Below are 22,115 nucleotides of genomic sequence, written 5' to 3'. Positions count from 1 at the left end.
TATATTGTAACATTTCTATTTGTTGTTGTCATGCTTTTTTTTGTTTATTTGTATATTACTTAATTTATTCATGTATTATTATTATAATATATTTTTGTAAATGTTTCTCACATGGATGTATAATAAGAACGTTTCTCATCATTCTGGACACAGGAAGTGACCCTTCTTTCCTCTAAAATGATTGGCTGCCTTCTCCGTCTTTCACGTCCTTTTCTAGCCAATCATTGACGACCACCCGCAGCAGCCGCACCGCCTCCTGTAGGCGCAATTTGTCCACTAAACAGAGCAGCGTTTTTATTCTGCGGTTTACTGCGGTGACTTCCCCTTTCTGTGCTGGGTGTTGCCGGTGTTAGCGTCCTGAAACCTTCCAGAATGTTCCCGGTGCCGATGGAGAGCGGCTGCGGGAACATTTGAAGCGGACGGAGTGAAATGCATCCCCGGAGCGCTGAACCTGTTCCATCCCACACACAAAGCCTGTGAGCAGGCCGTGCTTTTCCTCTCACACCGCGCCGAGGATGCTCAAAGATGTCGGGGAATTATTACAAAGGCAATGAAGTCAGCTGCTGCATCAAATACTTCATTTTCGGATTCAACATCCTGTTCTGGGTAAGAAGCTTTATTGTGTTATTTATACGGTCTGCGCCTCTCTCATGTGCACTTCGGTTATTACCATGTCCACCAGCCAATAGGGAGGGAGGAAGGCCCCGATATTGTTAGCATTTTATTATGCTGCCGTTGTCATTAACGATATTTTTCAGGAAGATATCAATGCATGTCTGATTGGCTTCATTCGCTCGATAACATCCTGTCGGAGCTGCTCAGCTAATCGGCTTTTTGTAAACTAATGACAGCTCAGCTCGGTCCGGTCAGGATTATCATGCATATCACCCTCTGAAGCTCCATCATGTCCAACTTTCTTTTTCAATGATTGTGTAACTTTTTTAAATGCACGTGTACTACTTCAGAGTGCATGTAGACATGATGTAATGTGTTTTAAAAAAGTGATGTCATTCATAGCCGACGGTGGTAGTTCACAGCATGACCTAACCTGAACAGTTTGAATGCACACACCATCACAATCACAATACCTTTACTCGTCCCACAGAGGGGAACATTTACATGTGTTACAGCAGAAAAGAGCCAAAGACGGCTTAATGTTGACTAAGAAGCATGCATACAAATGTTTTAAATGCATATAAGTTAGGGCTGAAAATACCAAGTATTTTCGTTGTAAATGTAAAGAATACTTTGCATAAATTGTCAAAAGGTCCTTCACAAGTCGATGCTTTAATGTAAACAAACATACATTTCATCTTTTCTCATTTGATATGTTTACTTGTCAAATGAATGTCCAGCGAATAATCAATGTATTGTGTGATGTCATTTGTTGTGGACAACAATCCCAGGAAGACGCCTCTTTTTGTTTGACAGTGACTTTATTGGAACATACATGAAACATTCATGCTCTATGGTATAGTGCTGAGATATGAAGAGAGAGGGTCTGAGATAAGGAGGCAGGATCTGATCAGGGTCACAGTGTGTGTTTTCATTAACAGTGTGACAGCCTGTCATTATGCCCCCCCCCCCAGTGATCTGACTTGACTGTGGTGTTTTGCAGCTGCTGGGCATGGCCTTGGTTGCGATCGGACTGTGGGCCTGGAGTGAGAAGGTACGTCAGGACCCTGAGGGGTTGTTGGTGATACTGCCAAACAGAATACGCTTTCTACTTACACGCCCACATATTTTTGGGCATACTTATATATTGGTTTTTAATAGAATGTTGTTGTTTTAATACCACTACTTATTGAAAATTAAAGCTGCACTAATCAACATTCTTATACAAACAATGGTAGAAATAAGGGTTTGTCATTTGAAAGGGGTCAGTTTGTGGGGTCAAAGAATCATCTCAAACACTCCGATCCCCTCAGCTCTGCAGAGCCTTTTATCCCTTTAGAGCTTGTTGTGTTGGATTTACAAACTGCAACCAAGTGCAACCTCCGGGTCTGAAAATGAAATCCAAAGCAAAAGGGCCGAAACCTGCAGTCTGTCTTTTGGCCATCAGGGGGCAACTTCGCTAAAAGACTGGTGATTGTATATAGTTTATCAGAAAATAAACCTAGTATCACTTGCTAGTAAGTTTATGGCCTCATACCCTGATTGGAAGTATTCTCCAAATACAGCATGTTTTAAATGATGGGTGCATTTAGAGTTAAAATAGACGCAGGCTAATTGTTTTGTCAGCCATCAAACTCCACTACACACGCTAACAACCCTAACAGCAGACCCAAACTATAGCTTCTATCAGTTTGTTCTACTGCTCCCTATTGGGCAGAGAATCAAAGCAATCAGCTTTAAATTCAATCCTCCAACCCCAATTCAAATTGTCACGCTTAGTTTTCTATACAGTATATCAGCCAATAACCTGTGTGGATAGAAATAAGATTTATATTCAAAACATTTCTCTGAATCAGTTCATGTCCCAAGCAGAGTTTCCGTTATCCGGTAATTACCGGACTATGACCAGTCAAATATGCTGAAGACCGGCAAATCTAAATCTCTCCGGTCAAACTAATTCCCAGTTGCGCCACTTATGTGACAGACAAGAAGAGTACATTCTATTGTCTAACATTTAATGTGGAGAAAGAGATGTATCCTCCTGAAGGGGACATTTTGACCCCTCATGTAAACAAATGCATAATGCTGCGCTATACTTTTCACCACACCCCGTTGCCAAGCAACGCTTATTGTTTAGGAGGTGTCCTTTTGATATGCAGTCATATCATTAGCTAGAACTAGCTAGATCTGATCGATATGGACATAAACACGAGTTAAGTCTAATCTGACGGGAGAGATCAGTTCAGCTGCTGCTGACGGAGACATGCAGCTCTGCATGATCACCTGCAGCTCTACATGATGCAGCTCTATGATCACCTGCAGCTCTACATGATGCAGCTCTGCATGATCACCTGCAGCTCTACATGATGCAGCTCTATGATCACCTGCAGCTCTACATGATGCAGCTCTGCATGATCACCTGCAGCTCTACATGATGCAGCTCTATGCTCACCTGCAGCTCTACATGATGCAGCTCTATGATCACCTGCAGCTCTACATGATGCAGCTATATGATCACCTGCAGCTCTACATGATGCAGCTCTATGATCACCTGCAGCTCTACATGATGCAGCTATATGATCACCTGCAGCTCTACATGATGCAGCTCTATGAACACCTGCAGCTCTACATGATGCAGCTCTATGATCACCTGCAGCTTTACATGATGCAGCTCTATGATCACCTGCAGCTCTACATGATGCAGCTCTATGATCACCTGCAGCTCTACATGATAAAGCTCTATGATCACCTGCAGCTCTACATGATGCAGCTCTATGATCACCTGCAGCTCTACATGATGCAGCTCTATGATCACCTGCAGCTCTACATGATGCAGCTCTATGATCACCTGCAGCTCTACATGATGCAGCTCTATGATCACCTGCAGCTCTACATGATAAAGCTCTATGATCACCTGCAGCTCTACATGATGCAGCTCTATGATCACCTGCAGCTCTACATGATGCAGCTCTATGATCACCTGCAGCTCTACATGATAAAGCTCTATGATCACCTGCAGCTCTACATGATGCAGCTCTATGATCACCTGCAGCTCTACATGATGCAGCTCTATGATCACCTGCAGCTCTACATGATAAAGCTCTATGATCACCTGCAGCTCTACATGATGCAGCTCTATGATCACCTGCAGCTCTACATGATAAAGCTCTATGATCACCTGCAGCTCTACATGATGCAGCTCTATGATCACCTGCAGCTCTACATGGTGTAGCTCTATGATCACCTGCAGCTCTACATGATGCAGCTCTATGATCACCTGCAGCTCTACATGATGCAGCTCTATGATCACCTGCAGCTCTGTCTGCTGTGACAGGGTGAGCGGTGCAAAACACACACTTTAAGTTAGACCTAACACCAGGCTTGGAATTTCGTCATTTTAGGGGCAAGGCCATTTGGCCTTCCCGTTCACATTTTTTTCAAGGGCACAAAGGCCACATGACAGGGCACAAAGGCCACATGACAGGGCACAAACGCCGTTTGGTTAAATTACGCTGGTCAATCAACATGACTGAAAAGTGTAGCACTAACGTCAACACCAGTCGTTTTACAAATGGCTGAATAGCAATAGTGTTTCTTTAACGTATACGTTAAGTTCAGCCATAAACCACATAAGTCAGTCATGTATTATATCAAAACCACTTAGCAAGAAAAATACTAGATTCAAAGGTGACAGCTATCTGCTAGCTTGTAGAAGCAACACTAGATGTAGACCCCTTGAAGGGAAGACGTTAGCGCTATCCAAACTAGCTAGCTATCGCTAGTTTTCATGACAAAATGTAACGAGTCGACTTTAAATAGGCTAATACAATGGTAATTACCTATCAATAGTACTTTCTATAAACACGTAAATGTTAAGTCCTTTCAAATACTACCACATACTTCAGTTCAATCATATCAAAACAGCTTGGTCCGCTTGCTTACCTGTGCTTGTCTTGCTCCCGCGGCTGAGGAGGAGGCTGTCGGGCCCCTACAGGCATTTCTGACGGAACAATCACAGCAGAGCAATCGCTCTGATCCACAGGCACGGGACTATCCTACTGCGCGCACTAATATGACTTTACTAGCGTTGTTTACACTGGAACTTTTGACAGGGGCACCAAGGCCACTTTGGCCGTGAATTGCATTTGTTTTCACAGGGCATCACGGCCAAAGTGCGGGGCAACGACGGCCATGGCCGTCGTGAAATTCCCACCCTGCCTAACACACTTAGCTAGTTTATCTGGAACAACCTAAACCAGTTCTAAATACATGTATTGTTTACTGTCGGGTCACTCGTTACTGGATCAGCCAGCTGCATGAGGGAGAGAGGGAAAGAGAGGCTATCCCTTTGTTATTATTCAAAGTTACTGAACACTTTTGAATAATGTAGTTGATCTACTATAATTAGTTTGTATAGAGTCGTTATCAATTTGTTTTAAAGCTCAATAAATAACAAAGAAGACCTTTGACCGGCACTTTTCTCATTTTGTCCGGAAGATTTCAACTTTAACGGACGTGTTGACCGGCAACGGAAACTCTGGTCCCTAGGTATCTGGTTTAGTATTGTAAATGGGTCTAAAATGAATCAGAGTGCAGCGTGTATCAGAGGGTAAAGCCTTTTCTGTTTCTATGTGTGCTTCCATCCTGTGTGATGTCACTGCGACCCTCTTGGCAGATGTTCAGTCCTGCAGAGACTCTGACCGGTTCTGTCTCTGTCCTCAGGGGGTTCTGTCCAACATCTCGTCCATCACAGACCTGGGGGGGCTGGACCCAGTCTGGCTCTTCATGGTGGTCGGGGGGATCATGTTCATCCTGGGCTTTGCAGGATGTATTGGAGCACTGCGGGAGAACACCTTTCTACTGAAGTTTGTACGTTCCATGACAAGACGTCCATTCTGCGCGCTGATGGGATGACTGATGGAGAAACTCACCCACTGTTTGTCTTTCTGACCGCTGTAGTTCTCCGTGTTTCTGGGAATCATCTTTTTCTTGGAGTTGACGACGGGGATCCTGGCGTTTGTCTTCAAGGACTGGATTAAAGACCAGCTCAACCTGTTCATCAACAACAACATCCGGGCGTACCGCGACGACATCGATCTACAGAACCTCATCGATTTCACCCAGGAATACGTACGCTAGAAAAACTGCATGTTCATTTATAGTTAAACACAACATCATCCTTATTGTACTTCCAGTCAGATCCACTCGTACTAGTATTTAATGTCTACAGAGGAAACCTGTAATTCAGATAAAGCCTCTAACAGTTCTCTGCTCTGCTTCAGTGGGACTGCTGCGGTGCGTTCGGAGCGGACGACTGGAACCTCAACATCTACTTTAACTGTACTGATGGGAATCCCAGCCGGGAAAAGTGTGGAGTCCCCTTCTCCTGCTGCACCAAGGACCCCGCGGTACGAGACCCTCATTCCTTCACTTCTCCATGAACATGTTAGTTATAGTTGTAGCATTAAAATATACTTGACGTACCAAAAGTAAAAGTACTTGTTATGCAGAATGGCTCATTTAAGCACCACATGTTTACAATTATGTTATCATAATTATTGATGCATGACCATAATTTCAACGTTGCACTTTGTAAAAGTGGGGTTTATTTGAATGACTTGATATACTAGTCGGTAGCTTGACCTATAATAATGCATTAATTGATATGTATTTTGTATTAGAAATCAAAATCTGCAAAGTAGCTAGTAACTAAATCTGTCAAATAAATGTAGTGGAGTATAAAGTAGCATAATGTGGAAATACTCAAGTCAAGTACAAGTACCTACATTTTAAACTTAAGGACAGTACTTGAGTAAATGAACTTAGTTACGTAGCACATTAGGTCAAGCTAATTCAGATGTTCCTTTTTGAATCTGAACCCTTCCTGTACATGTCTTTGTAGCAGCTTGTCACATCATCAGGCTGTTTTTAATATACAGCTGCTCTTTGTGTTTTAGGAGGACGTCATAAACACTCAGTGTGGATACGACATCCGAGCTAAACCAGTAAGTCTTCACTCTTCCTCTCTCTTAGATTCTCTTCTCTTATTTATGACTCGGTTGGAGTTTTTGTTCACTTTTTATAGATATTATGTAGCTATTTAGTGCTAGTGATGTTACAAGGGTTTTAAAGGCAGGCTGAAGGAGTTTTAAAGCTGCTAATAGTCAAAAATCATGCTAATGCTAAATCTTGCTATTGAAGACCATGATTTAAAAACTATTATTATTATTTTCACTTCGAAATGAAAGGGTAGGAAAATCTCCGATGTGACAGATGTTACATTTTAGAACTGATTAATGTTAATTTAGTTGTTTACGGGAAGACATGGACCTGACCTGATTTAGCAAGAAATTAAAAACAGATATAAAATCCGATATCCATTCATTATTATTTGAATTCATCTTATTGGAGGTTTAATAGTGTTCTATCATCATGGCCATTACCATAGAGTTTCCATAGTGTTGAGATCTTTCTCAAATGAAGAGTAGTAGCAGACGTCTGAACTTGGACTGATGAATGTGAATATTTTCTCTTTTTTAAACCAACATTTATCTTTTCATCAAGACTGAGTTTTTATCAAATGGTAAATTCTTCATTTGTTTTTCAGAAGTAGGTTTACACATACAAGGGATTAGGTGAAAATGGGCATACAGAGACACAGAAAGAAGAATATGTTTTTTTAAAGGAAGTAGTAAGTTATTTTAAAAACAATTTTAAAGACTATTCTAGAACATCAAAAAAAAAAGACAATATTATATAAATATGTGAGAAACTGGGTACAGTAAAAATAAAACTATATTGAACATTTCTAACCTGCGGGAACAAATAGCCAGATCTAAAGTGCACGATGATGAGTGTGTGTTCCCGCAGGACTCTGAGCAGAAGGACTACATCAACGTGAAGGGCTGCGTGCCTCAGTTTGAGAAGTGGCTGCAGGACAACCTGACCCTGGTGGCGGGGATCTTCATCGGGGTCGCACTACTGCAGGTCATCTCCACTCCTATGTGAAACCTTTATAATGTTCCAGAAAAAAATGCATCTGTTTCAAAAGTATGTGTTTTTTCTTCTTTGATCCACAGATCTTTGGAATTTGTTTGGCCCAAAACTTAGTGAGTGACATCGAAGCTGTGCGGGCGAGTTGGTAAGAAATAAGCTTTACTTTGAATACCTAATATCAAATGTATCCTGTTTTTGAGGCACACTTCCCTTCGATTTGCACCCCGTGTTTCCATTTCACACCATGAGGCACTTCAGCTCTGTCACTGGAGAACTGCTGGAAGAGTCTCATGTTGTAGAAACATCCGGCCATATCAGGTTATTCCATTTTTGAAAAATCTGTGTATTCCATGGTGGTGCTGGATTCTTAAGATGGATTATAGAACTAGTCACAGTTAGCAATGCCCCAAAAATGGTTTCTAAATTGTTCTTGGTACTCACCTTCTATGTGAGGTAATTTCTCAAATGAAACATAATAATAAGCAGTGGTGTGACATTACAAGTACTTTTAGTCAAGTACTGTACTTAAGTTCAATTTTTGGAGATATTGTACTTTATTCTCCACTACATTTATTTGACACTTGTAGTTACTAGCTAAATAAATTGTTAGTGTTTTTACGAACATGATAATATTACATGATAATATAATGTACTATAATAGCTTAACAGTTCCAAAATGGCCATTCTGCATAATGATTATTTTAAGACCATGGTATTTATACTTTTAGTTCAGTAAAGGATCCAAGTACTTTTTCCACCACTGATGATAAGTATAAACCAATGATCTGAATTATATTCTGGCTATAAGAAGAATGCTTGATTGTTTTTTGAGTCTGGAACAGGGGAGGAACCATATGGATTTGTTCCCAGCTGATACCCATAACCGCTAGCTGTAGTAACTGATAATAAACACTCAAATCAAAAAAAATAAACATACGCAATTTGTACATCAAGAATGTAGGGCCCTAAATAACCCGCAGAGTAGGGGGAGTAAAGGTTTTTGAGCTTGATCATCACAATGCCAAACTCACCTCATTCTCCCTCCTCCATGCTTCATCAGGGTGCCCCCCCCCCTCTCCATGCATCGACTTCCACCACAGTCCAGCAAGAAAGCATCGGCTTACTACTCATGAGACACACTCGCACACACATGCTGTATGTGTGTTTGTAGCCGGTGGGTGTGATGGATCCATGTGGGGTGTGATGGATCCATGTGGTCTGTGTTTTGTCTTGCTGTGATTGGCTGGATGTGTTCTATTTAAGGCTGAATCTGTTAGAGCTGCTGGGTGTTCAGTCTAACCTTCAACTGTCCTCAGGAGGCTAAAGAAACTACTGGAGTCGCAAAGAGCTATAATGTGTTTTTCTGTAGACTTTTCAAAAAGCAAAATAGAAATTATAATTGAAATATTAACTATATTAATCACATTATAATAAATATATTAAGTTAGCATTGAAATAATAAACTAATTGCAAACTAAAATAATATATGAAATGTGCGATTCTGTGGTATGAATGTTGTTCTGTCTTTCAAAAGGGATTCAATATCTGACTGATATTCTTTGTCACATCTCATTTGCTGTTTCTATTTTAATATTACTTTATTTAACAGCAGTGTTACACCAATCTTAAAATGAGTCCTCCTGGTGACCTGCAACATATAAGTATGGAAGCCTGTTTGCGCCACAGGAAAAAAAAAAAAATCCTGTAAGTCATTATAATGACTTACTGTCTCATTATATTGACTTAGCTATCTCATTATATTGACTTAGCTATCTCATTATATTGACTTAGCTATCTCATTATATTGACTTAGCTATCTCATTATAATGACTTAGCTATCTCATTATATTGACTTAGCTATCTCATCATATTGACTTAGCTATCTCATTATAATGACTTCGCTATCTCATTATATTGACTTAGCTATCTCATTATATTGACTTAGCTATCTCATTATAATGACTTAGCTATCTCATTATATTGACTTAGCTATCTCATCATATTGACTTAGCTATCTCATTATATTGACTTAGCTATCTCATTATATTGACTTAGCTATCTCATTATATTGACTTAGCTATCTCATTATAATGACTTCGCTATCTCATTATAATGACTTCGCTATCTCATTATATTGACTTAGCTATCTCATTATATTGACTTAGCTATCTCATTATATTGACTTAGCTATCTCATTATATTGACTTAGCTATCTCATTATATTGACTTAGCTATCTCATTATAATGACTTCGCTATCTCATTATATTGACTTAGCTATCTCATTATATTGACTTAGCTATCTCATTATAATGACTTCGCTATCTCATTATATTGACTTAGCTATCTCATTATATTGACTTAGCTATCTCATTATATTGACTTAGCTATCTCATTATATTGACTTAGCTATCTCATTATATTGACTTAGCTATCTCATTATATTGACTTAGCTATCTCATTATAATAACTTCGCTATCTCATTATAATGACTTCGCTATCTCATTATATTGACTTAGCTATCTCATTATAATGACTTCGCTATCTCATTATAATGACTTAGCTATCTCATTATAATGACTTAGCTATCTCATTATATTGACTTAGCTATCTCATTATATTGACTTAGCTATCTCATTATATTGACTTAGCTATCTCATTATAATGACTTCGCTATCTCATTATAATGACTTCGCTATCTCATTATATTGACTTAGCTATCTCATTATATTGACTTAGCTATCTCATTATATTGACTTAGCTATCTCATTATATTGACTTAGCTATCTCATTATATTGACTTAGCTATCTCATTATATTGACTTAGCTATCTCATTATATTGACTTAGCTATCTCATTATAATAACTTCGCTATCTCATTATAATGACTTCGCTATCTCATTATATTGACTTAGCTATCTCATTATAATGACTTCGCTATCTCATTATAATGACTTCGCTATCTCATTATAATGACTTAGCTATCTCATTATATTGACTTAGCTATCTCATTATATTGACTTAGCTATCTCATTATAATGACTTAGCTATCTCATTATAATGACTTAGCTATCTCATTATAATGACTTAGCTATCTCATTATATTGACTTAGCTATCTCATTATATTGACTTAGCTATCTCATTATATTGACTTAGCTATCTCATTATAATGACTTAGCTATCTCATTATATTGACTTAGCTATCTCATTATATTGACTTAGCTATCTCATTATATTGACTTAGCTATCTCATCATATTGACTTAGCTATCTCATTATAATGACTTCGCTATCTCATTATATTGACTTAGCTATCTCATTATATTGACTTAGCTATCTCATTATATTGACTTAGCTATCTCATTATATTGACTTAGCTATCTCATTATAATGACTTCGCTATCTCATTATATTGACTTAGCTATCTCATTATATTGACTTAGCTATCTCATTATATTGACTTAGCTATCTCATTATAATGACTTAGCTATCTCATTATATTGACTTAGCTATCTCATTATATTGACTTAGCTATCTCATTATATTGACTTAGCTATCTCATTATATTGACTTAGCTATCTCATCATATTGACTTAGCTATCTCATTATAATGACTTCGCTATCTCATTATATTGACTTAGCTATCTCATTATATTGACTTAGCTATCTCATTATATTGACTTAGCTATCTCATTATATTGACTTAGCTATCTCATTATAATGACTTAGCTATCTCATTATATTGACTTAGCTATCTCATTATATTGACTTAGCTATCTCATTATAATGACTTAGTTATCTCATTATATTGACTTAGCTATCTCATTATATTGACTTAGCTATCTCATTATATTGACTTAGCTATCTCATTATATTGACTTAGCTATCTCATTATATTGACTTAGCTATCTCATTATATTGACTTAGCTATCTCATTATAATGACTTACTGTCTCATTATAATGACTTAGCTATCTCATTATATTGTCTTAGCTATCTCATTATATTGACTTAGCTATCTCATTATAATGACTTACTGTCTCATTATATTGACTTAGCTAAAATAGGGAACATATTCTTAGATAAAAATACCTAATTTTGAGTTATTTAGACATATTAAGCAGAGCATATTAAGACCAAAACTCATGTACAACAACTTCCTTACTTGCAATAAATAAGCACTAATTAGAGGGTTATTGAGGAAAAACTCTCAACTAATGGCTTATTACTTGTAGAATATGGTCATGTAGAATAAGGCATTAATACGTGTTTTATAATGACTAATAAAGAGCCAATATACTGCTAATATGTTGATTAACAACTAGTTGATGGTGAATTTGTGTACCATAATATAAAGTTGTGCCGCTTATATGATGAACATTGATGTCTATGTGCCTTATTCTGTATTTGACATTGTTTCAATAAAAAAAATATACAATTATAATAAGTCATTACAATGAGATGGCTAAGTCAATATAATGAGATAGTAAGTCATTATATTGAATTACAGGATTTTTAAACAGAATAATTTTAAACAGTTATAACAATAAACAAATATTTAAAACCCAAGTGATTGAAAATCGACATTAATCTTTTCTGGACTCAGGTGCATACTTTAACCCAGTGGTTCTCAAACTGTCTCTGTCATTCCCCACTTTGAACAGGTGGGCCTTTTCAAGCCCCACCTGTTCCTCATCACTCCAATAAAATGGTAGGCCAAGCTTAAAATTGTCAAATGTATCGTTCTATAACAGGGGTCTCCAACCTTTTTTAGGATGAGGGCTACTTTCAAAAAATAAAACAAGTCGTGAGCTACGTTTACTTTTTGTTTTTTTGCAGTGTATATATTTAGCACATTTTAACATTATTATATGCTACCTTTAACCTTTGTGTGCTGTTTGGGTCTGTGGGACCCCTTTTCAGTGTTTACTCAAATAAAATGTATGCAATTTAATTATTTTAACCTGCTTTATTTGGTGGTGGACGTCACATCCTCTAGGCAGGGTCCGGGGGCATGCACCCCCAGGAAGATTTTTTTTAAATGTTGAAGTTAAATGCATCAATCTGGTGCACTTTGAGCTAGGGCTGCTCAATTAAATCGTATTTTAATCGCAATTATGATTTTGGCTGCAACGATTATGAAAACAACATAATCGAAATAAAACAATTAAAAAAAATTTAAATAGGTTTTTCAGTCGAATTATACTTAAAGTTCAGGGTCATCAACTGTTAAAAACATACTTTTCAAATGATTTTCTTCAATAAATTGATGTTTTCAAAGTAAATGGTTAATCGTTTTTAAAATCGTGATATCAATTATTGACCCAAATAATCGAGATTATGATTTTTGCCATAATCGAGCAGCCCTACTTTGAGCCCCACATGAATTTATGGATACAGCTCTCAACACTCAGATGAAAGGGAGCTGTATACTTTTCAATAATCCAAACATCTTTAGAATATGATCACAACCAACAACAAATCATTTAAACTGGTTTATTCTTATCTTATGTTACCTAGTTAGCATTCTTTCTTCTTATTTATGCATATTTGACTAATCCCTCCCCTTTTAAACTTTTTACTGTCCTATAGTACACATTGGAATGATTTCTTACTTTATTTTTACAACTTTATTAAATAGATAAAGGTGTTCTCTCTCTCTCTCTCTCTCTCTCTCTCTCTCTCTCTCTCTCTCTCTCTCTCTCTCTCTATCTATCTCGCGCTATCTCTATGCGCTCTCTCTCTTCTATATATCTCTATCTTGTCTCTCTATCTCTCTCTCTCTCTCTCTCCTCTTCTCTCTCTCTCTCTCTCTCTCTTCCTCTCTCCTCTACTCCGCGCTTTTCATTCCCGACTTGCACGCTGTTGTGTGTGTCTGTGAGAGCGTTTCAAATGTGTGTATGAGAGATTTTTACCAGTGGCAAGCCTGTCTCTGAGGGCCTAAGATATTCTACAAAATAATATTTAAAAACAAATTATATTTTTCTTTATATATATTTTTTAAATATGTTTTTAGTAATATTTGTCATTAGTTTTACAAATAATAACTTGATTAAATTGTATTTAAAATAACATTTCCAAAGAAATAAATCCTTTGAATCTGCCTATTCAGTTTCTGTTTGAATGTGAAGGGTTAAATGAAAGAAGCTCGTCTCTGCGAGGTGAAGACAGGAGCTGATTGGACGTCCAGCTATGAATTCACAGAGGGCCAGCTATAGTAACTGAAGAGAGAGTAATGTCAAATGACAATTGACCAATCATATCTTCCCTCTAAATGGGTGGGCTTTATTATCGCGGACTTTATGACAAGTTCCGCCCGCTGTGAAACGTTTCTTGTTTCCATAGCAACAACAACTGTCAACAGCGTAAACTCGCCTTCAAAATAAAAGCATGCCAAATTACAACTGCAACGAAAGTAACAAACACAATGCAATATCCTTTTAAATTTCAAAGAACACAAATTGGGTTATTTACAGGTGTTGTTTTGTGTGATCGAGGGTCGCTTTCATTGATGCGTTTTGCACCCCGGGCGGGCCGTTGTTTTGATATTCCACCAGTGTGAATTTTTTTTATTTTTTTTTTTATTTTGTATTTTGCGACCCACCTATCACATCTCTGCGCCCCACCAGTGGGGCGTGCCCCACACTATGAGAAACGCTGCTTTAAAGTGAGAGTTGGCACAGTTGTGTTGACTTTGGGAACTTTGATCAGATGTGCTAACCTTGTGTTGGTAGCTAACAAGCTAGCTAACTAGCTGTAGGCCATTGTTTGTCCTTACAAGTATATCAGCATTTCTAGAAGTATGAAATAATAAACTCACCGATTGAGAACAGTCTAAAATAAAGATATTTGACATGTAAACAGATCTTGATAGATGTGTTAACCTTAAACTGAGGTTTGATCTACAGCTAGCAACTTAACATTGTATCTTAGCAGTCTTAGCATTGTTAGCATTGTTAATAAGGTCCCACCATGATACTTTAAGGACCATGAATGATAGTGAATCATGGAACATAGTTGCTAGTCACTGCATGTTGATGACCTTCCTACAGTTCCTATTAGCCATAGCGTTGGGTTGGTTTGCATTCATGAGCCTTCAGTCATGTGGCTTGGACAACAATCCCTTCTTTCTTTTTGGCTTTGCCTCCACTGTGACTTTTTCCAACTGAAGACATTTCTTTCTTTTCTCTCGCTCTCCATGAACTCTTTCTCTCTCCAGCCTGTAGTTTAGAATATTTGCAGAACACTGTTTTCAAGCATTCCAAACCTTAACCCTTAATTTCTGCTTCCTGTTGTGCCCCAGCTTTTATTTTGAATTAAACACAAGGGGGTTGGAGCTTTGTTAACAAGCAGATCATTTAAAACAATTCTAATGATTTCTGCCTTCTATGTCCTTTTTACAGTTTCTTTACCTGATGCTTGAAGCAGCATTTAAACTCTAACAGGTAACCTTTTTTATTACATTAAATGTGGCTGTATAAATCTAGTACTTATCAGAAAGTGATGTTTATTAGATTTTGTCTATTTTTGTGTTGTCAGCTCCGGGTTCTTGAACACGCCCCCTTGAACACATCATGGGGGGGCATTCAGAGGACCTCACGGATCACCTGCACCATTTTGTTCACTGAACCAGCACCTTTTTTCAAGGCACTAATATGTGAAACGCTCTGTATATAACACTGTGTGTGACTTCTGTAAAAAAAGAGAAATGTTGGGGAGGATGGTTAAACACACACTACATGCAGGTCGTCACAATGCTCCAGTTTTGATAGCTACATGTAGAGAGTAGGAGTTTTGATACATCTTTTTGATATTAGATCGGTATTTTTCACTGTGGACATAACGCTGCATTGCTAAACCCATCATGTAGGACAGTGACATTATTGTGAACAAGAAGCTGAGGATCAGTTGAGTGCTCCATGTTCTCTCCGTCACAGGCAAAGTTACAAAACTGAAAACGGGATGTCCTTCTTTTTTTTCAAATTAACACTTTGTTAGATGTTAGTGTGTTACAGCAGATTCAAGGACCTCTTCAGATACAGACACACATTCCTATTTAACCATTGACAAGAATGACTCATTGAATAACCTGCTTTACAAAATTAGAGAGTTCTTGTGGTGGCAATGAATTGTAATTGCTCAGTGACAGACAGAGGATGGATAGTTGTGGGTACTGAAGAGCTAAATATTCTCCTGAAACTTACTTATATAGCATTGAAGGAAAGAAATTGACTAAAAATGACTTCAATTATTTAACATAGGGAGTCACCAGTAGAGCAGAAAGGGATCAGTTAATTTATTGATTATACTGATTTTCACATTTACCTTTGGGTTTTGAACCACTGCTTTTTTTGATACTGTCTAAATTAAAGTACTAAAAACGTGTAACTACATGTCAGATATCTGAAAAAGGATATTAACTGATTTAAATCCTTTTCCAATTTTGGACCATTTTATTTGTTGTTGTATGGTTACTCGTAGACAACATTTAAAGCTCAAAATCGTTCTGGCTTTTTCAAGTCTTATCTCAATACAACTGATACTTCTAAGGTGTCTCCATTGCAGTTATTGTTGCTCTTTTATTCCTTCGTTCAATACTGACCTTCAAATGATCCTTTGGTAGCGCAAACATCCACAGTCCTCACTCCGTGTAAAAACATGCTGTCCACAGTTTGAAGCTAAAGCTTGTACAGTTTTTCAACAGTCAATCAATCAAATAGGCATCTTTGAACCAGTAACTGAATACATCCCAACTCTGAAAGACATGCTGATGGACTCATTTGGACCAGGGTTCTGAAGGTATTTGAACCAGTTTGGATAAAAGGAATGATTATAGCGACCTAAAGCTCAACACATGGTATATGGGTATTATGGCCTTTAGAAATATGAACTTTTTGGAAAATATTGGAAAACTTGCTATTCTCAAAATGAGCAGTTCAAAATGACCTGTGTTGGCATGTTAAGAAAAGGTAGCCTGTCCTATCCAATATAGAGACGACATTGCAAATCTTAAGCAGCCTTTCTTCCTGAAACATGTTTGATCCAGTATGACCACGAAGCGTGTGTAACCTCGCTGTCATCATTTCAGTGTTTAGCTGTCCAGGTTTCACAGTTCTGTGTAGAGAGCCAAGGATAAAGTCCTCTCTCTGTGGTGTGGATCTGAGCATTTCTAATACACTTCATATTTTGAGACAGGCATTTTGGAACATTTTCAATTCTGATGTATACATATTATATGTGTAGCCCATGATTGTCTTTCACTGTGTATTTTTGATCTGATCAGTATACACAATAATGAATGATCTAAATCTTTAAATGTATTCTGGATTGCAACTTAATTTCAAAATAGATGAAGATTTTTCTCAGTGCAGCTTTTGATGGTTTAGGACGATTATTTGCTCAAAGCATGCATCACTTGTTTGGTTTTGCGGTATCTTTTCAGTATGTCAACATTGATATTGTGGAACTTGTACACTGAAAACGTGGAAGTGTTATCTACTTTAAAAGGGATTAATAGTGTTTTTGATACTAAATATTTATTGTACATTTGGTTTTATAACATCTCTGGTGTATTGGACAGCAAAACCTTCATTTCTACTGAAGCCGATGTGTCTCGTGTACATTTCACTCATCACTTCCTGTTCCACTTTACTGATTGTTTAGATGATCACAGAATTCCCCACAAACATTGTAATGTAACTACCTCCTCATCTCCTTGTCTCATTTCCTGTTGAAATTGGACTGATTTTGCCATCAAGTAAAATGTATTAAGGTGACAAAAAAAACCTGAGTTGTTTTGCTTTCTTGTCTCCAGTGATATATTTCGTCCAGATTTGTTGGCACCTACAGCTAACCGATTTGTTTATGCATTGCACTTCCCACACAGCGTCTGCCGGTGTCCTGGACATCTTTGGTGTCCTGCTGCTTACACTACACTACTAAAATAATAAGAAAAACGTTGATACAGATAATCATTACCCGATCCAGTATGAAAAAGGAAAGCAGCTTCCATCTCATTGTGAGATTGACAGGAAAGGCCTGGGCTTGGTTGGGATCCCAGTTGTGTTTTAGTAAAGCATGGGAATCAGATCAGATTCTACTTTATTATCATTGCACAGTGTCGTCAAAATTGGTATAAGGAAGAGGGCATATGCTTTGGCGCCCTTTTTTAGCAAAACACAGATAAATTATCAATAGCAACAAGGAAAAACCCCGCCTACTTTTGGTCAGAGGTTAGGTCAGCTGGTCATCTTTTCAGGTCATCTCATTGGGAGACGCAACGCTGGCCAGCAGGAAACCAAACAGGCTCACTTTCCAACAAAAGGTCTCAAGGCCTGCATACCTACACCTCCCCCACAGAGCAATAAAACCCTGTTTACTCCAACCAGCCCAGAATGTTTATAGCCATTTGTAGTCCTTACATTTATGAAAGGATAAAACAGAGAAATCAATATAAAACACAAACACAGGTATTGTTTGAACAGTATTCACTTAACTGCTACTATTGATAACCACCAGAGAAACCCAAGGGACCTCTCTTAATATCTATCTGGAATTTGCAACAAGACTTTCTGCCATTTCAAATGTAACACATTTCTTAAATATCAGATGATAATACTCTATAATCCCCCTTTTTATCTCCTTCTCCAGAGATAAACTTAGACAAGGCATTTTGAAAGATACCCACTGTCATTCTTTCCTACTGTGTCCGTCCCCCAAACATTGTATAAACCTTCATGGAGACAGAACACCACTTTCCATGGCAGTGAAGGAACCATGAGGGGGCAGCTGAGTGCTAGAATTATCAGCCCCCCCCCCCCCTCGGAGGATTAGCCCACAAGGACAGCTAATAGGGAGGGGGAGATGCGGCTTTCCCTTCACGGGTGGAACTGATCAGAGAGAAGTAGACTCCTCTGCTGCCTCGACAAGTCCCCTGTGCCGTCCTGGCTTGCCGTGTCTTTGTCCCCCAATCCGCTGACAGCAGCTTCTGGGCTGCCTGCTAGAGAGATGTCTTCCTCCTCCTCGTCCTCCGGCCCGCTGATGGCGGCTTCCGGGTCGATGCTGTAGAGATGTCTTCCCGATCCTCCTTCACCGGCCCGCTGATGATGCCTCCCGGGTCGTCTGCTGTAAGGATGTCTCCAGGGTCCTGCTCCTCCAGTCCGCTGCTTCCGAGTAGTCCACGTCTGCCAGGGCCACGTCCGTCCTGATGTCGTCCCCTGGTCCTAGCAGGTGGTTTCCCCGCCGCACACTGGCTCCCGTGGTACGAGCTGTCCCCCTTTTCTCCCAGGCAGACGGCATAAGAGGTCCGCTGGGTCACTCGGTCGGGGTCGGAGAGCCTGGGGTTGAGCCACTTTGTCCTCGTGCTTCTCGGGTCCCCCTTCTGGCGCCAGCAACCTGTGTGGAGAAATCTGATACAACTCCCTCAAGCCTACGCTCAGCTGTTTTGACCCACTTGGAGCCTGTTGGTGGGGTGTCTTGAAACAACAGCCGTCTGTGAACAGGTTTTCCAAATTAATTGTAGACCTCCTATCTGCCAGTGCAGCTTCAGAATCTTAATACTTGGATTGTGCCAACTAAATAAGAACCCCAACATCTTTAGGTAAACTAAATAACATATTTCAATAGCTCTGAATTTCTGACAAGCATCCGTGTTTATTTCTAAATGAAATCCTATTTAAAATCCAAATATAATATGAACTGCTAATGTTTCTGGTAAAGAAACACACTAATGTTATGGATTCAAAAACAACCAAAATCACGATGCTAACAAAGTGAATGATTTCCTGGTGATACTGCTTCTACCTGTCAGTGCTTAGATATTATCACGCTGAAAAAATGAATACAGAATTCCAACAAACTGTCATCAAATGTCTTTCTATTATAAATGTAGATGAAATGTATATCCCCATAATGACCTAAACAATAAAGTCTATGGCTTTTACTTCTTTACCAGGCTAGTTACATGATGTTGTCTAAATTAAATTCTGTCTCAATACACTACTATGTTTTAGCTTTAACTGTAATATGTTCTTTCTACATTTCAAACCTCAGTTACTCTAATGTCTGTTAAAATATTACAAAATTGTCTAACTATCACAGGTCAACTTCTTCGGTATTCTATTATCTCTCACAGTAGCCCCTTGGCCCCTGCTTCTTTGTTACCTGTTATAATTCAAATCAATATTTAGAAACATCTCAACATTCATCAAACAGTATCTTATCCCCAGATATGGAGCAGGTTAATTACATTCAATGCTCAGTTTGAACATCTGGGTTGGGGCGGAAGGTTTCCGTCAATCCTTAAAAGAAAAATTTAAATTGTGAATATTACAGCCATGTTGACATTTATACATTATACATTATACACACTCCCCCCTTTTTACACATGAAATCATGTGTAACAAAAGCCTGTAATGGGAGGGGAACAAAAACTGTCAGGTAATTGGTTAGGGACATAATGAACATTATTATCATTATTTCCACAGTGAACACTTCAGTGAAAAGAAGTGTTCCTCTCCGTCCTTCAGGCCTAAAAGAAACAGAATCTTCAGATTTTAGTTTTACATTTGCAAACCGCCAACTCATGTGAGAGTACCGGGTCACATGTGCGGTTTCCCCTTTCTGTGGAATTTTTAGGAAACCTCTCCTTTCCCTTGGAGCTCCAAAATAATATGTTAGTCCAAAAACATGCTTGGTTAGTTATTGTTTTAGAATCATGCAGTTGCACTGATCACATGCAGACATACACTCACATTCACACTCACACCGTCAGGTTGTAAAGTCAAGTTTGGTCAGGTTCACCCCAGAGTCAGTCATCCACAGTGCCTTGTCAAGTTACACTGTCGGTCAGGGTCAAAGGTCAGTTGGTCTCCGTCTTTTTTGGCCATGTGTCGTGCTCTGCAGAGACTTTGACATTTCAGCATAGGCCAGTATCCTTTGTCTACAAAAATATGTATATATGTAGCGCTATCATTTATTAATTCACGATTTCAACTATGATTTTCAAGATGGTTCTAACTTTTCATTGGGACTTCTGCCTCCCACCTTTCCTGAAACTTGGTACAAAACTCACTTTCTTCGAGTACTACTACTACTGCAATCCATTTACACCTAATTAGTATTAAAATGTCTAATGATCTATTTCAGAAACTTGTGTACATAACTATTATCTTGAGTCAAAACATTACTAGGATCTGTGTCGCTCTGCATTTCATAGCTCATTATACTCATTTATCTTTAATTCTGGTCTACTTAAAAAACAATGTTAAACTCTTTAGCAGTGTGTGGAACCTTGGGTGTCCGAACATGCAACAATTACTCCCTCCTTTATCAAGGATTTAAAACCGAAGTCGTTTTATATTTCCATCTTAAAGCCCTCCTATGGTAATAACTATGCTACAATGGTGAAATCAACACTTTAGATTGGAATTTTATATGTGGCTTGGCACCAGCTCTCCCTTTAACATTATTAATACAAATAAAGATTTGTCTTATAGAGTGGTTCCTAAAACTATCCTTTTAATGGTGATCAATATTGTACCCAATGAGATCACTACTTTATTCACACGTGAATAAAAATCTCTTAAAGAATGATTTGTTAAAAGATTGAAGAATATGGTTCTACTCTGTCATGTCTTCCCCTTTATCCCTCAGTGTGTTTTAGGATGATTCTCATTTTACTTTAATAGTTTCCTCTTTACCGCTATTTTTAATTTACCACTTGATTAATTCATGGTTAATAAATCTTTCTGTCTTTACATATTTATGAAGTTAATTCAAGTTATTTAAATGTGCGTTTCGTGAATAAGTGTGTTTATGTGTAAACTCACTCATTCCCGTTCTCCTTTTCTCCTCCCCTGGTTTTCTCAAGCCGTGACCCCGGCCTCCTCACTTCTAATCGACCATGCCAACTCCTCTGATTCTGTCTTCTCTTCAGTCCATCAGCTGTTGAATCCATCCGCTGTAACTTTTTTAGGCAGCCATTGGCCCAGTTACATCTGCAGCCCCATCATGCCACTGTTGTTGCACTCCTCCTTTACAGTCTCTCTGCTGTTTTTATGGAGGGCGGATTCTGCTCTCATGTCCCACACTCTGCTATTGTGCCAAATCTCGCGGCGCAGTTTGGAACTTCATGTCCTGTTTGAGGGACCGATGAGAGTTTGCCTCTTTGTCAGCATGCTGGTTTGGTTCTGGATGCCTCAGGTGGAGATGGTTCTGGATGCCTCAGGTCGTTGTTGGTTCAGCTCTGGTTCTCTGTCTGTACGATGGAGAAGGAGGAGTCTCCTGTTGGATTAGGTCTTTTGTCTGCTTGGAGGGTCGGGATCGAAGCCTTTCTAACTCAGAGGGGGAGTCCAGGTCTCGGGACACATTACCTATAAGAAGTCTTGCACACTGATGTTAAATAAATCCAACCCTTTCCACTCTGTCTCTTTCTAATCATACTATCTGTCTTAGTTGTTAAATGCCATCTAAACAACATAATTAATGTCTACTAATGATATTACAAA

The 22,115-nt window shown here is 38.5% G+C and overlaps 1 protein-coding gene across 3 annotated transcripts; it reads left to right on the top strand.

Moving 5' to 3' along the window:
* Positions 1-226: 226 nt before the first annotated feature.
* On the top strand, positions 227-17,393 carry LOC117547255 (tetraspanin-5-like). 3 transcript variants are annotated; one of them, XM_034217844.1, is made up of 11 exons: positions 227-606; positions 1,619-1,669; positions 5,338-5,484; positions 5,575-5,745; positions 5,898-6,023; positions 6,573-6,620; positions 7,486-7,602; positions 7,695-7,756; positions 8,672-8,785; positions 15,012-15,053; positions 15,148-17,393. In XM_034217844.1, exons 1-9 carry the CDS (start codon positions 526-528, stop codon positions 8,742-8,744), a joined length of 876 nt encoding a protein of 291 aa, XP_034073735.1. In that variant the 5' UTR covers positions 227-525; the 3' UTR covers positions 8,745-8,785; positions 15,012-15,053; positions 15,148-17,393. The 3 variants fall into 3 exon arrangements, with proteins under 3 accessions (XP_034073735.1, XP_034073737.1, XP_034073738.1); XM_034217846.1 differs by lacking the exon at positions 1,619-1,669; XM_034217847.1 differs by lacking the exon at positions 8,672-8,785.
* Positions 17,394-22,115: the final 4,722 nt, after the last annotated feature.

This window comes from Gymnodraco acuticeps, unplaced genomic scaffold (genome assembly GCF_902827175.1).
Source record: "Gymnodraco acuticeps unplaced genomic scaffold, fGymAcu1.1, whole genome shotgun sequence".
Taxonomy (NCBI): domain Eukaryota; kingdom Metazoa; phylum Chordata; class Actinopteri; order Perciformes; family Bathydraconidae; genus Gymnodraco; species Gymnodraco acuticeps.
This window is presented reverse-complemented; position numbering and strand designations above follow the sequence as displayed.

Excerpts from the sequence above, each read along its gene's own strand:
- LOC117547255 (XM_034217844.1), top strand. The coding sequence starts at position 526 with ATGTCGGGGAATTATTACAAAGGCAATGAAGTCAGCTGCTGCATCAAA. Across the intron at positions 5,485-5,574 it reads ACACCTTTCTACTGAAGTTT|TTCTCCGTGTTTCTGGGAAT; the intron begins GTACGTTCCATG and ends TGACCGCTGTAG. Across the intron at positions 7,757-8,671 it reads GAAGCTGTGCGGGCGAGTTG|GGTGCCCCCCCCCCTCTCCA; the intron begins GTAAGAAATAAG and ends ATGCTTCATCAG.